Source organism: Esox lucius, chromosome 22 (assembly GCF_011004845.1).
Source record: "Esox lucius isolate fEsoLuc1 chromosome 22, fEsoLuc1.pri, whole genome shotgun sequence".
NCBI classification, from domain to species: Eukaryota; Metazoa; Chordata; class Actinopteri; order Esociformes; family Esocidae; genus Esox; species Esox lucius.
In genome coordinates this window covers 14,993,601-15,009,592 of record NC_047590.1, presented here as the reverse complement: position 1 = coordinate 15,009,592, position 15,992 = coordinate 14,993,601, and the positions used below count along the sequence as shown (strand labels likewise).

General features: G+C 42.9%; 3 protein-coding genes across 4 annotated transcripts; all 3 read right to left on the bottom strand.

Annotated features, from left to right (window-relative positions):
• Positions 1-1,392: 1,392 nt before the first annotated feature.
• Positions 1,393-4,826, bottom strand: LOC105023174 (tubulin alpha chain). Of its 2 annotated transcripts, XM_013139820.4 has the most exons (5): positions 4,732-4,815; positions 4,451-4,551; positions 2,896-3,118; positions 2,666-2,814; positions 1,393-2,571 (listed from the first exon to the last, which is right to left on the bottom strand). In XM_013139820.4, the coding sequence occupies exons 3-5, from the start codon at positions 3,101-3,103 to the stop codon at positions 1,594-1,596; spliced, it is 1,335 nt and encodes a 444-aa protein (XP_012995274.2). In that variant the 5' UTR covers positions 3,104-3,118; positions 4,451-4,551; positions 4,732-4,815; the 3' UTR covers positions 1,393-1,593. The 2 variants fall into 2 exon arrangements, with proteins under 2 accessions (XP_012995274.2, XP_012995273.2); XM_013139819.4 differs by lacking the exon at positions 4,451-4,551 and having other exon boundaries at positions 4,732-4,826.
• Positions 4,827-6,748: 1,922 nt separating this feature from the next.
• Positions 6,749-8,718, bottom strand: LOC106024858 (tubulin alpha-1A chain-like). Its single transcript, XM_013139799.4, has 4 exons — positions 8,673-8,718; positions 8,178-8,400; positions 7,948-8,096; positions 6,749-7,854 (listed from the first exon to the last, which is right to left on the bottom strand). Exons 1-4 carry the CDS (start codon positions 8,673-8,675, stop codon positions 6,874-6,876), a joined length of 1,356 nt encoding a protein of 451 aa, XP_012995253.3. The 5' UTR covers positions 8,676-8,718; the 3' UTR covers positions 6,749-6,873.
• Positions 8,719-12,595: 3,877 nt separating this feature from the next.
• Positions 12,596-15,176, bottom strand: LOC105023176 (tubulin alpha-1A chain). The gene is made up of 4 exons (XM_029116585.2): positions 14,973-15,176; positions 14,448-14,670; positions 14,218-14,366; positions 12,596-13,830 (listed from the first exon to the last, which is right to left on the bottom strand). The coding sequence occupies exons 1-4, from the start codon at positions 14,973-14,975 to the stop codon at positions 12,850-12,852; spliced, it is 1,356 nt and encodes a 451-aa protein (XP_028972418.1). The 5' UTR covers positions 14,976-15,176; the 3' UTR covers positions 12,596-12,849.
• Positions 15,177-15,992: the final 816 nt, after the last annotated feature.

Here is a 15,992-nt window from a genome sequence, read left to right as displayed (position 1 = left end):
AAGATTCATTAATTTTTAAATCTCATTATTTCTAATAAAATTATTCTTAAAAATATAAATGGGCCAAAAAATTTCAATGAGAGTAACTGGTTTAGGCATTTTTTCTACCAATCACAACAGAGTAGGGTCGAGTGGTGAAATGTATTGCCACGCGCACAAATTGACTCACTCACTGATGATAGAATGGTACTCCGTGGCACTTGGCAACAAGTATATTCATGAGGTAGGTTTTGCCCCAATTTGTTGACAAAGCTTTACAGTCGAAGTTGTATGAACATTATTAACGATATAATAATGTACATGTTCTTTCAACCACAATCTTTTGAACCACTGAACATCTTTTGTCTAACAGCTCATCGCGCATTAGGTTGACTTTGACCGTTCAGAATTTAGGGTTTTCAAATACGAATTAGCTAGTTAGCTGTATATTATCGCAAAACCATCTATAATACGCTTAAATGAATAACTGATTTCGTGGTAGTCTTTATCTTTACGAATGTCTTTGTAGTTTGGTGGTCGAGTTTGATGAAATGAACACCTCAATGTACTGTACAGTAGTGTTCTAAGTTAAGTTTGCATATAAGTTCAGTATAAATGTAAATGAGGCCCCAGGCCGGATATCATTCAAGTCACTGGTGCCCACGGTCTATTGATTGTGTAATATTTGGATTACTGTACTGTGCAATGCTTTGCAAAATGTATAGACGTCATAGAAAGGTCATTAGGCTAAATCCTGGAAAATAAATGACTTGTTTCCTATAATATAGGCTTAAATGGCCTGTCATTGATCCTTAATTTGGTATGGTCAATATGGGATTTCACAGCAGGAGGTGGGACAACCATTAACATAACCCTGTATACAAGGGGGAAAATGTAATAGCTAGGCCCTAATGCATGTTTAATCTCCTTGAGGATTTCTAGGTAAGCAGTGAATAGTCCAATATGAGGATTATATTGTTTTTCTAAATGGAGATTGCAAATTCAACAACATTCATTCCACAACATTAGCTGTACTAGCAAATGCATAACTAAATTATTTGAGTGCCGTTAGTTTACATTTGATATGCAATTTTTTATTGCAGTGTTTTATCGAAACTGGTTCAGTTAACTGTTCTGAAGGACTGACTTGTCAGTTTTGTAGTTCCTGATAAATTAGCCTTAGCGTTCCGCATGCTCTCCAAAAAGCTTACTTTTTACTCATCTTACAGTTTTAGGCCTATTTTTAATATTTTTCATCTTGGTCTTAATTCATTTTCCCCATTTGAATAATTACATAAGGCCACTTGTAGTGAGTGCATACATTCTTGTACTGACCACACTTGGGAATCAAACACACTCTAGCAACTAAGCTACTTCATGTTAAAAGGTTTTAGTCAATAAAGACAGACATACTTTATTTTGATTAATCTTTTATTCAAAATGGCTGATGTGAGGCAGGAATGTTCTTATTGTAGCTAGGTAGAATGTGCTTACTTCATTGAATTATTTCCAATATTAGTCCACTTAACCTTTTTGTTGTTTGCTTACTTCTTGCATATGACAGGACTTATTGGACTATAATGGAACATCAGCTGATTGGACAGGTTACGTACTTTAGTACTCCTCTCCTTCTTCATCCTCTTCTCCGATGCTGTCTGTGCCCACTTCTTCATAATCCTTCTCCAGGGCTGCCATGTCTTCTCTGGCCTCTGAGAACTCTCCCTCCTCCATGCCCTCTCCTACATACCAGTGTACAAAGGCCCTCTTGGCGTACATCAGGTCAAACTTGTGGTCAAGCCTGGCCCAGGCCTCAGCAATGGCGGTGGTGTTGCTCAACATGCAAACAGCCCTCTGGACCTTGGCCAGATCTCCTCCAGGCACCACAGTTGGTGGCTGGTAGTTGATACCAACCTTAAAGCCAGTGGGACACCAGTCCACAAACTGGATGGTGCGCTTGGTCTTGATGGTGGCAATGGCAGAGTTGACATCTTTGGGAACAACATCGCCACGATACAGGAGGCAGCAGGCCATGTACTTGCCGTGACGTGGATCACATTTCACCATCTGATTGGCTGGCTCAAAGCAAGCATTGGTGATGTCAGCTACTGAAAGCTGCTCGTGATAGGCTTTCTCAGCAGAGATGACTGGGGCATATGTGGCCAGGGGGAAGTGGATACGAGGATAGGGCACCAAGTTGGTCTGGAACTCTGTCAGGTCCACATTCAGGGCCCCATCAAAACGTAGAGAGGCTGTGATGGAAGAGACAATCTGACCAATCAGCCTGTTGAGGTTGGTGTAGGTAGGACGCTCAATGTCCAGGTTTCTACGACAGATATCATAGATGGCTTCATTGTCCACCATGAAGGCACAGTCAGAGTGCTCCAAGGTGGTGTGGGTGGTCAGGATGGAGTTGTAGGGCTCCACTACAGCAGTGGACACCTGGGGAGCAGGGTAAACGGCAAACTCCAGCTTGGACTTCTTCCCGTAGTCAACAGAGAGGCGCTCCATGAGCAGGGAGGTGAAACCAGAGCCGGTACCACCTCCAAAACTGTGGAAGATCAAGAAACCTTGAAGTCCTGTGCACTGGTCAGCCTAAAATAAACAGAGGGAAGAAAAAATTTGATTAATTAAATTTTCTTTTATTGTATCAGTACCAGGCCAACACAAGTTTTGGAATGGGTCTTACCAGTTTACGTGTCCTGTCAAGTACCAGGTCAATGATTTCTTTGCCGATGGTGTAGTGACCACGAGCATAGTTGTTGGCAGCGTCCTCCTTTCCCGTGATCAGCTGCTCAGGGTGGAAGAGCTGGCGGTAGGTACCTGTACGTACCTCATCTGTGGACATTGGTGTTGATATTATTAATTGACCTCATTAGCAATTTTAGCTTTAACATATTTAGCTATTTTTAAACTTACCAATGACAGTGGGCTCCAGGTCAACAAAGACTGCACGGGGAACATGTTTGCCAGCCCCAGTCTCACTGAAGAAGGTGTTGAACGAGTCATCTCCCCCTCCAATGGTTTTATCACTGGGCATCTGTCCATCAGGCTGGATCCCATGCTCTAGGCAGTATAGTTCCCAGCATGCATTGCCCATCTGGGCTCCTGCCTGGCCAACGTGCATTGAAATACACTCACGCTGCAGAGAAATAGACAAATTAAAACTTGTGGCTGTATTGTAGATACCACTCCTAAACTTACCCCATCTGTTATTGTTATTCAATCTAAAGCAAAAGACAAATGTTAGGACTAGTATGGTGAATGGATCTCAGTACAGGCCAAAGTGTTTCTGGCCAAAGGGAAATGCTTACACCCCCACATGCTGAGGAAGTCATTTGGATGAATACAAGGAAGTGTTATTTATGTAACTGGTTGCAGAAGAAAATCTTAAGAGGATTAAAAATGACATTCACCAAACTAAAATGTGACATCCGCTTCTACTCCAGTCCCTCAAATTGAAGAGGTGCTGGGTCTTGCCACATTGATCCATGCATTAAGTCAGCCTTAAAATCTTTGAATTTCATTGAAGATGTGCTGGGCCTCCAATTACATGCTATTTGTAAGTCTGGTTCATTTTTCACTTAACATTTCCAAATGCAGACTTCTTACATGCATAGCCCACAGTGCACAATGTAACTCCTACCTAGTTTAGATATCTGTTATCAGTTGGCTTGAAGATATACTGTACATTTATTTTACTTAAGAAGTGAAAACCCCAGTTCCTTCTGTTACTAACCTTAATGCAAGCTACTTCATTGAGCAAAATGAACCCGTTACTATTACCGGGTTGTGGTCCGGCCCAGCCATCTTAAAATGAATCAAGTAAATGTAAGTTGCTCTGGATAAGAGCGTCTGTAAATTACAATAATGTAAATAATACAGTACCATCTGTATATCTTTGTGTTAATGACAGCTGTTTAAAGGGTGGGGTCGCATCTCTTTAAGGATGGAGCTCTAGGGCAGCTGAATGCTGAGTCACATAAAGGGTTTATTACTGCACTGCAGAGCCACCCCCGCCCCCCCACCCTCTCTAGCTCTATCTCCGAGCTATGGAAACCAGCACGGCAGCTGTAAACTCCCTGTTCTTCAGAGGAAAAATCCATAGCCCAGCAGGCCACTCCCATCCCCCACCCTGCTCTCAGTGCCAAAGCGCGCTGCTTTGTGTAACTCACAAGACAAACAGGAAAGATATATCCGAATGCGTTTTCTAGAACAGATGAACAAACAGCGTAATATATATATATTTTTCGTTACTGCCTTACTGAAATACACATCCCCTCCCCAACTATTACTAAAGAATAAAGGGGGGGGGGGGGGTAGACAGGACAACGTGTCAAATGAACAGTCGTAAATTACCCTCCCTTATTTCATTGAAAATTATATTTATCAAATTTAGGCAGGTGCTGCTGACTGCCATGTTTTTTCACCACTGTTCGAGAAAACGGTGCCAGTACTCTGGCGTCAGTCTCACATGCTCTGAATCCCCTTCGTCACTCTGCCAAGTGTCAGTCTCCTCCACTGCACCCACACCCAGAGCCCATCCAACAAAAGCACCATGGCTTTAAACGATATCTATAAGATAAAAACCCTCTAGGCATTAACAGTGTATGATTATTGAACATTTACAAAATGCAAAATTATACTGGAGTACATAATAACCCATTTTCAAACCAAGGACATTTTATCTTCTCATTGCTTAAACTGAAATGTTGAAATATTTTCTCTGAATGAACTGCAGTACTCGGTACTCACCATCTTGTCAGATTTTTTTTCTTCTTTCCTTCTTGCCGACGTTGAGGATTCGGAGAGTGAAGGCTGTAATGAGAGAGACGGCCAAGGCGGGGTTTTTATAATGTGTCTGATGGGTGGGGGCAGGGGGTGCAGGAAGCTGTCTTTTTTTTCTGTTGGCGGGAGCGACTGTTAGCACAAAAAGGGGTGGCCCTTAAGCAAGCTGCCTATTTCTCTCGGACTGAGTCAGAGCTATGGTTTTGCTTCCAAAGGCACAGTCAACCATGCGTTCAAAACACAAACAGACTCACTTAAGTCAAATTAATTAATTTCATCATACATGTTTCATGCATGTTGGCATGACTAATATGATTATATTAATAGAATCTGTAATCACTTTTAGAGAACAAGTCAATGATGAACGCTGTAATGAAAGTGAAAGGAAACAATAAGAAGCATGGGGATGTTTGCCACTTTACGTAGAACCTGCTGCTGAGGTCATACTGCACTTCTGGTCAGATACTAACTACATTTCGTTGTACTGTACTTTTCGTTGTACTGTCCTTGTTCAATGACCATTAAGTTGCATCGAATCTAAGCAAAAATCCTTAATTCCTTTTCTCATACATAGAATATAACACTCTGTAGTGCTGAATTGTATTGTGAAACCAGCATCTATGATTGGTGTAGATTTAATCTATTCTGAATTAGGCTTTTTTTAGGGGTCATTAGAATAATAGCCATTATGTAGAATCCTTCCTAAACATGCTCTTTTCTGTCAATTCTTTACCTATTCAGGATGCATCACATGAGGAGAGTATTGACATATAGTTAAGCTGATGAGAGATCCCTGACTGGGCTACTAGAGATGTAATTTGTTGCAGAATGAAGTAAACACGCAGCACAGCCATGCTTCAAATGTAACCACACCACTAAAGGTTGTTCAAACCATCAAAGCTTTTGACAGCATCTGGTAACAAACGCAAGTGCATTGTAATAACAAAAACATTTGTACTGTGTGATTTGGTTATTTGTTCAAGATGCTGCCCGTGTGTGTGACTGACCTGTAGTAATTATTTTAATCCTTGGGAACTGCTTGGCTATAGCATAGGGCTTTGATGAACATCCTTCCCATTATTTGATTGATCGTCAGTCCTGGGATTATTTCTTCTGTAATCACATAGGGATCTGGCAATGTTGTGTCGCTGATGGAATACAGACATTCAAATGTAATTAATTGCTTTTCAGAGATGCAACAAACTTAAGGGAATTAAATAGATTTACTGAAAATGATCACATTTCACCAGGTTTATCATAAAACATTAACAGAATTCATCAGTGATTTGTATTTCCTGGAACTTTCTGAAGAGGAAATGCCCCTGTCTGTGCCTCTAGCACTTTGTTCAGCCATTAGCAATTATGGCAATGGTAACAGCCTAGAAGACTGCTGTCCCCAGTTGATTTTACATTAATTGTTAACTACAAAGTAGCCTACTCCTTTCCTGACAAAATGTTATGATTTTTTCCAAGAATACAGTGGGTGTTTGTTTTGCAGCATATTTTACAAGGTCTGACTTTTCAGCATTAGTGGCAAATATGTTTTCTTCCTTCAGCCATCAGGTGTCTGAACAGTGAACAGACAGACCAAATACTCATTCAGACAGTGGGACTTGTGAACTAACTGTCCAGTGTTTTGTATTGCATGTGTTATCTTTGTATTCTGACATTAGAAAAGGATTAGTAGTTGAGTGAGAACTGAGTAAGAAATGGGCCTTTGGAATATACAGAGAGGGGTGGTTGTGAACTTGAAACAAAGATTTTATGCATGCCGCCACTTGTCCAGTTCCTTATCATTGTTCAGATTTATTTTCATATGGTAGCTAAAGAAAGCCAAATAACAGACCCTTGATTCTCACTGACCCTCAACTACTGTTCATTACGTGTGTATATTGTTGTGTAACCGCTCTGTAGGCGTCTGACAATGGGTTTTTTCAAGACATGGTATGTGCAGAGAGAGACAGTGAGTCAGTTGTTATTGCTCTTGAATGGATTGTTTCTTTATTTGCAAGCTATTGAAAGTGCCACATCCTCATGACAATGCTTGTTTTATTTGAATGTTAATTAATAGTGCATACAGGATGTTTCCCTTCACTGGAGTTGGCGACTCTAATATTCCTCTCCTTCCTCTTCCCCCTCATCACCTACGCTGTCTGTGCCCACTTCTTCATAATCCTTCTCCAGGGCTGCCATGTCTTCTCTGGCCTCTGAGAACTCCCCCTCCTCCATGCCCTCTCCTACATACCAGTGCACAAAGGCCCTCTTGGCGTACATCAGGTCAAACTTGTGGTCAAGCCTGGCCCAGGCCTCAGCAATGGCGGTGGTGTTGCTCAACATGCACACAGCCCTCTGGACCTTGGCCAGATCTCCTCCAGGCACCACAGTTGGTGGCTGGTAGTTGATACCAACCTTAAAGCCAGTGGGACACCAGTCCACAAACTGGATGGTGCGCTTGGTCTTGATGGTGGCGATGGCAGAGTTGACATCTTTGGGAACCACATCACCACGATACAGGAGGCAGCAGGCCATGTACTTGCCGTGACGTGGATCACATTTTACCATCTGGTTGGCTGGCTCAAAGCAGGCATTGGTGATCTCAGCTACTGAAAGCTGCTCATGATAGGCTTTCTCAGCAGAGATGACTGGGGCATATGTGGCCAGGGGGAAGTGGATACGAGGATAGGGCACCAAGTTGGTCTGGAACTCTGTCAGGTCCACATTCAGGGCCCCATCAAAACGTAGAGAGGCTGTGATAGAAGAGACAATCTGACCAATCAGCCTGTTGAGATTGGTGTAGGTGGGACGCTCAATGTCCAGGTTTCTACGACATATATCATAGATGGCTTCATTGTCCACCATGAAGGCACAGTCAGAGTGCTCCAAGGTGGTGTGGGTGGTCAGGATGGAGTTGTAGGGCTCCACTACAGCAGTGGACACCTGGGGAGCAGGGTAAACGGCAAACTCCAGCTTGGACTTCTTCCCATAGTCAACAGAGAGGCGCTCCATGAGCAGGGAGGTGAAACCAGAGCCGGTTCCACCTCCAAAACTGTGGAAGATGAGGAAACCTTGGAGACCAGTGCACTGATCAGCCTGAAGGAAACCGAGGGAGGGTAGAATGTGTTCATCAGTTCATACATTAATTAAATGTACATCCACTTGGAAAGATGACAAGTCTGGTCTTACCAGTTTGCGTGTCCTGTCAAGTACCAGGTCAATGATCTCCTTGCCGATGGTGTAGTGACCACGAGCATAGTTGTTGGCAGCGTCCTCCTTTCCCGTGATCAGCTGCTCAGGGTGGAAGAGCTGGCGGTAGGTACCTGTACGTACCTCATCTGTGGACATTGGTGTTGATATTATTAATTGACCTCATTAGCAATTTTAGCTTTAACATATTTAGCTATTTTTAAACTTACCAATGACTGTGGGCTCCAGGTCAACAAAGACTGCACGGGGAACATGTTTGCCAGCCCCAGTCTCACTGAAGAAGGTGTTGAACGAGTCATCTCCCCCTCCAATGGTTTTATCACTGGGCATCTGTCCATCAGGCTGGATCCCATGCTCTAGGCAATAGAGCTCCCAGCATGCGTTTCCAATCTGAGCCCCAGCTTGGCCCACATGAACAGAGATACATTCACGCTGCAGAGAGAATGGTATTGCTTGAGTCATGTGGCCACTAAAACAGGAAACAATTTTAAACAAGCTGCCAAGTGGTAAAAGAAAGCAAATCTATTGTCTCACTTATTCTTATATATGTTAGCTACGGCCTGTTGAATGTTTTTAGTAAGAAGTCAGTTGTCAATTGCCTCATGATGACAAGCTTTAGCTGAGAATTTTACTAATCATAATAGAAAAGTAAACATTTTACTTTTGAATGGTACCAGGCATTATATTTAGGAAAACATTCTCACCATGTTTCAGACTCTTGAAGCAGTTGCCTACTTGTGAATCCTTTATGTTGTGTTGTGAATGCTCATGGGGCAGCTTTATAACTGCCAAATCGCTAGGCAACAGCGGGGTGTGTTGTAGTAACCGGAGAACACGTGTAAGCTGACACCACCTTGGATGAGGACAAAGACTATTTCAATATTGCTCCCCTGAGATTTGGTTTGATCCTGTTAAATCGATAACCACAAAGACAAATGCATAGTTGTAAAATACTATATATTTTAATTTGCGTTACCTTACTTATTGGTTACATTTGGATTTTGTTAATAGATATGAAGAAAATATCTGAATTATACACACATTTTGCACCATGAACTAATGGTTCCATTTTTAGTTGATTTTTTTCTCTGATCTTAGAAGACATTCTACCATGTATTTCTCAAACTCTTACCAACTAAAAAATATTTGTTTTGTAAGGTATGTGGTTCCATTGCCCTGAGCAAAGAAAATGGATACCTCTCCAACTGCCCAGGGTGACCTGAAAAGGCTTTTGTTACAGGAGATCATTGTTGTGTCACTGTGGAAGTACAGATCCATTTACAATGCAAATGTCCTTTGGTGAGCGGGTGCCTAGTGGAAAATTCACTGTTTGTCTTCCGTAAACCAGGTGCCATTTGAGAGCTCACTCCATATTGTGTAACACAGAATGCCAACAGCAGGTTTCACACTAGTTGTTGTCTTTGAAACCAAGGGCTTTAGTTTATTGTCTGTGTGTTGTCAACACGAAAGACATGCAAATCTTCATTGTGTATTTGTAAAGCAGTATTTACTTTCAAATAATATGTTAAAAATACGTATGTGTGTATATACACCAATCAGACATAATATTATAACCACCTGCCTAATATTTTTAGGTCCCCCTCTTGCCGCCAAAACAGCCCTGACCCGTTGAGGCATGGACTTCCTCTGAAGGTGTGCTGTGGTATCTGGCACCAAGATGTTAGCCGCAGGTCCTTTAAGTACTGTAAGTTGCGAGGTCGGGCCTCCATGGATCGGACTTGTTTGTCCAGCACATCTCATAGATGCCTTATTGGATTTAGATCTGGGGAATTTGGAGGTCAAGTCAACACCTTGAACTCGTTGTGTTCCTCAAACCATTCCTGAACCATCTTTGCTTTGTGGCATGGTGCATTATCCTGCTGAAAGAAGGCAATGCCATCAGGGAATACCATTGCCATGAAAGGGTGCACATGGTCTGCAAAAATGCTTAGGCAGGTGGTACGTGTTGAAGTAACATCCACATGAATGGCAGGACCCAAGGTTTCCCAGCAGAACATTGCCCAAAGCATCACACTGCCTCCGCCAGCTTGCCTCCTTCCCATAGTGCATCCTGGTGCCATGTGTTCTCCAAGTAAGCAATGCACACGCACCCGGACATCCACGTGATGTAAAAAGAAATGTTATTCATTAGACCAGGCCACCACCTTACATTGCTCCATGGTCCAGTTCTGATGCTCACATGACCTTTTGGCTGGTCAGCATGGGCACCCTGAATGGTCTGCGGCTACGCAGCCCCATAAACAACAAACTGCGATGCGCTGTGTGTTCTGACCCATTTCTGTCAGTACCAGCATTCACTTTTTCAGCAATTTGAGCTACTGTAGCTCGTTTGTTGGATTGGACCACACGGGCCAGCCTTCGCTCCCCCCGTGCATTAATGAGCCTTGGCCGCCTATGACCCTGTTGCCAGTTCACCGCTTTTCCTTCCTTGGACCACTTTTGACAGGTACTGATCACTGCACACCGGGAACACCCCACAAGGTCTGCAGTTTTGGAGATGCTCTGACCCAGTCTTCTAGCCATCACAATTTGGCCCTTGTCAAAGTCACTCATCCTTACGCTTGCCCATTTTTCCTACTTCTAACACATCAACTTTGAGGATAGAATGTTCACTTGCTGCCTAATACATCCCACCCACTGACAGTTGTTATGATAATGAGATAATCAATGTTATTCGATTCACCTGTCAGTGGTCATAATGTTATGGCTGATCGGTGTATATTCATACGTAAATACACTCACCTAAAGGATTATTAGGAACACCTGTTCAATTTTTCATTAATGCAATTATCTAATCAACCAATCACATGGCAGTTGCTTCAATGCATTTAGGGGTGTGGTCCTGGTCAAGACAATCTCCTAAACTCCAAACTGAATGTCAGAATGGGAAAGAAAGGTGAATTAAGCAATTTTGAGCGTGGCATGGTTGTTGGTGCCAGACGGGCCGGTCTGAGTATTTCACTATCTGCTCAGTTACTGGGATTTACACGCATAACCATTTCTAGGGTTTACAAAGAATGGTGTGAAAAAGGAAAAACATCCAGTATGTGGCAGTCCTGTGGGCGAAAATGCCTTGTTGATGCTAGAGGTCAGAGGAGAATGGGCCGACTGATTCAAGCTGATAGAAGAGCAACTTTGACTGAAATAACCACTCGTTACAACCGAGGTATGCAGCAAAGCATTTGTGAAGCCACAACACGCACCACCTTGAGACGGATGGGCTACAACAGCAGAAGACCCCACCGGGTACCACTCATCTCCACTACAAATAGAAAAAAGAGGCTACAATTTGCATGAGCTCACCAAAATTGGACCGTTGAAGACTGGAAGAATGTTGCCTGGTCTGATGAGTCTTGATTTCTGTTGAGACATTCAGGTAGAGTCAGAATTTGGCATGAACAGAAGGAGAACATGGATCCATCATGCGTTCTTACCACTGTCCAGGCTGGTGGTGGTGGTGTAATGGTGTGGGGGATGTTTTCTTGGCACACTTTAGGCCCCTTAGTGCCAATTGGGCATTGTTTAAATGCCACGGCCTACCTGAGCATTGTTTCTGACCATGTCCATCCCTTTATGACCACCATGTACCCATCCTCTGATGGCTACTTCCAGCAGGATAATGCACCATGTCACAAAGCTCGAATCATTTCAAATTGGTTTCTTGAACATGACAATGAGTTCAATGTACTGAAATGGCCCCCACAGTCACCAGATCTCAACCCAATAGAGCATCTTTGGGATGTGGTGGAACGAGAGCTTCGTGCCCTGGATGTGCATCCCACAAATCTCCATCAACTGCAAGATGCAGTTCAGTACTGCATCAATATGGGCCAACATTTCTAAAGAATGCTTTCAGCACCTTCAATGTCAATGTCACGTAGAATTAAGGCAGTTCTGAAGGCGAAAGGGGGTCAAACACAGTATTAGTATGGTGTTCCTAATAATCCTTTAGGTGAGTGTATATTTGTTATTTCATAGTTTTGATGTAATCTCTATTATTCTACAATCTGGAAAATAGTAACACTAAAGAAATACCGTTGAATGAATAGGTGTGTCCAAACCTTTGACTGGTTCTTAAGCGCTATCAGTGCTCCAAGACATTACTGCAGCATTTAATATTTTAGTGTTATGATAATGATTCCGGTTTTACCACAGCTAGTTGTTGTTTACTGTTAATACACTGGATTTTAGCATCTAAGCCAGAACAGATATTGACAAAGTTAGCAGTGGCTATTTTTAAAACATTAGCTCTTGCCTGTCCTGGTTTGTTTAATTTAGGCTTACACATTTGTGTCAGCTGAAAGAAAGGATCCCTATGTTGGCAGGGATCATTCCAAGATTACTGTATAGCACCTAAAGGGCATGTGTTTACAGTACTGAACAACCTAACTTATCCCATTTGCTCCTGGAAAGTGTTGTCTAGCATTAATTCAGAAAAGACCGGACACTGTGGTAACATCAGTGTGTGGAGATGCAATGCCACTTGAAATTGATCATCCTTTAATATAACTGACTTTTTGTACCAGCAGTAATTGTCATGGAAAGGGGAAGGGTTCATACCACTAAAAATTAACAGAATAAATGTTGGAGCAAGTATGACACAGAATTGTTGGTCATTGACAATGTTTTATTTTCCCCCATTTAGCATCTCATACAAAAATGACCAATGTCCAAAGGAATGGAACGTTAAAAATAATTGCTACAATTCTGGTTTTGAATAAAACAAGTCTAGTTGACTTGTGATTTTGAACTTTCATTTTGTATAGTTGAGACATTTTAGATCAACATCATACAGTTTCCCCCCTTCACTCCCTATACAATGTTGTTCTTCACAGTTGTTCTTCACTGGAGTTGGCGACTCTAATATTCCTCTCCTTCCTCTTCCCCCTCATCACCTACGCTGTCTGTGCCCACTTCTTCATAATCCTTCTCCAGGGCTGCCATGTCTTCTCTGGCCTCTGAGAACTCCCCCTCCTCCATGCCCTCTCCTACATACCAGTGTACAAAGGCCCTCTTGGCGTACATCAGGTCAAACTTGTGGTCAAGCCTGGCCCAGGCCTCAGCAATGGCGGTGGTGTTGCTCAACATGCACACAGCCCTCTGCACCTTGGCCAGATCTCCTCCAGGCACCACAGTTGGTGGCTGGTAGTTGATACCAACCTTAAAGCCAGTGGGACACCAGTCCACAAACTGGATGGTGCGCTTGGTCTTGATGGTGGCGATGGCAGAGTTGACATCTTTGGGAACAACATCACCACGATACAGGAGGCAGCAGGCCATGTACTTGCCGTGACGTGGGTCACATTTTACCATCTGGTTGGCTGGCTCAAAGCAGGCATTGGTGATCTCAGCTACAGATAACATTTCGTGATAGGCTTTTTCAGCAGAGATGACCGGCGCATAGGTGGCCAGGGGGAAGTGGATACGAGGATAGGGCACCAAGTTGGTCTGGAACTCTGTCAGGTCCACATTCAGGGCCCCATCAAAACGTAGAGAGGCTGTGATAGAAGAGACAATCTGACCAATCAGCCTGTTGAGATTGGTGTAGGTGGGACGCTCAATGTCCAGGTTTCTACGACAGATATCATAGATGGCTTCATTGTCCACCATGAAGGCACAGTCAGAGTGCTCCAAGGTGGTGTGGGTGGTCAGAATGGAGTTGTAAGGCTCCACTACAGCAGTGGACACCTGGGGAGCAGGGTAGATGGCAAACTCCAGCTTGGACTTCTTCCCATAGTCAACAGAGAGGCGCTCCATGAGCAGGGAGGTGAAACCAGAGCCGGTTCCACCTCCAAAACTGTGGAAGATTAGGAAACCTTGGAGACCAGTGCACTGATCAGCCTGAAGGAAACCAAGGGAGGACATTGAAAATATTAGTGATATGGAAGAATGTACTTTGATATTTTTTTTTTAATCAAGTTAGATAAAATTGCAAATATATGGTAATACAGTTGGTTACTGATTGGGCTAGATGTGACTTCCCTGACACATGCAGTTTGAATACAATGGGACATCTGTTTAGGACCTATCAGTAAGCTGTTAGGTATGCTAAATTGAGTTCCTGTCAGGGTTTTTTCTATCTGCAGCAACAATCATACTCTTTTACATAATGGTGTAGGTTAACAGTGAAGATAAAGCAATAAAACAATTTCCTTCAACTAATATTCATGTACATTTACACTTTTGGTGTCAACACAAGGCCCAGTTATAAAACAGAATAGGTCTTACCAGTTTACGTGTCCTGTCAAGTACCAGGTCAATGATTTCTTTGCCGATGGTGTAGTGACCACGAGCATAGTTGTTGGCAGCGTCCTCCTTTCCCGTGATCAGCTGCTCAGGGTGGAAGAGCTGGCGGTAGGTACCTGTACGTACCTCATCTGTGGACATTGGTGTTGATATTATTAATTGACCTCATTAGCAATTTTAGCTTTAACATATTTAGCTATTTTTAAACTTACCAATGACAGTGGGCTCCAGGTCAACAAAGACTGCACGGGGAACATGTTTGCCAGCCCCAGTCTCACTGAAGAAGGTGTTGAACGAGTCATCTCCCCCTCCAATGGTTTTATCACTGGGCATCTGTCCATCAGGCTGGATCCCATGCTCTAGGCAGTATAGTTCCCAGCAAGCGTTGCCCATCTGGACACCTGCTTGGCCAACGTGGACTGAGATGCATTCACGCTGCAGAGAAAGTCGGGACAAAATGTAATCCAATAGCCATTTAAAAAAAACGTTTTTGAGGCAATTTAAGTAAAACAAATTGCATTATTTGAATGGACAGCTGAACATTATTTAATTTAGTTTGGTAACAATATCAGTATCAAGATTGTCAATACAATAATTTCTATCCATATAGTTGATCATTTGATGCAATGAAACAATAATTACATCCCTCTTGAGAAGCAAGCATGAGGTGTAATGTAGACAAAGGACAGGACACTGCTGTGTAAATGAAGCCAGACAAATAAAATTCTAATGCTTACCATTATTGCAGTTTCTTCAGGCTGACGTTAAGGATCTGCGTCAGAAATCTTGCTTTGTGTCTCGGTGGTAGTTTGTCTGTATTTATAGAACCAGCGAGCACCTTGGTAACAAGCTTTGTTGTTGGTAACAAAGGGGTTAACTGTGTTTGGTTGATCAGAGCTCTGGGCTGGGAAGAGGAAAGCCAATCATTCAGCTTGAAAGCGCACCGCAAACAAGCCCTGCCGTGCAACAGTAGCCCCTCCCCATCTACCAGGGATAATGTGTTACCCTGACAAACTGACCGGCCAGTTCCACCATACATAGGACAAAAGGTTCCTGAGGGTATTGTAACTACATCTGTATACATTAATAAACAAACTATAACTACAAAATGTACTGCATTTGTGGCAGTTCCAGGGCTTTGTAAGATAAGGAATTTTGGAATTTGTCCCTTTAATACTTTAGCCCCTCCCCCATAGCCCCTGCTGTTCCAGCCATTGTAAGGTGCTGGTTTCCCCCACTCTCCCTCCCCTTGTCCCTTTGGCCTGGCATGGCTCTGTTGTGTTTCATGCTTCGTTGACCGTATCCTATGGTAACGGCACCATAGGTAACGGCCACACTACAGTGACCTTTTATGTCAAACTTTAAAGTGTGGCTTGGCACAGGGAGAAGTGATCGTTACTGTAGATTTTTTGATTTTTTCAAAAACGATGTAATTGTTCATCCATATCCAAAGCTTGAGTGGTCACACACATTACAGCAGATGTTGTTGCATGTAAAAATAAATTGGTGTCCTGGGTCCCAACCAAGACAGTCAATACAGTAAAGTAACTCTGTATATAGTAAGAGAACGCTATTGGTGCAATGCAGGAAGTTTAACAGTACTGGCCTGGGCCGAGAATACGTTTTTGCATATTAATGAATCCTAGCTTCCTTTTTTGACACCTGGGGTTTGAACTCCACTCAGGTGTTTCTTAAAGCCTGCTCTGTTCACTTAATGATGTAATGCGAGAGATATGACTAAGCAGGTACATCCTATT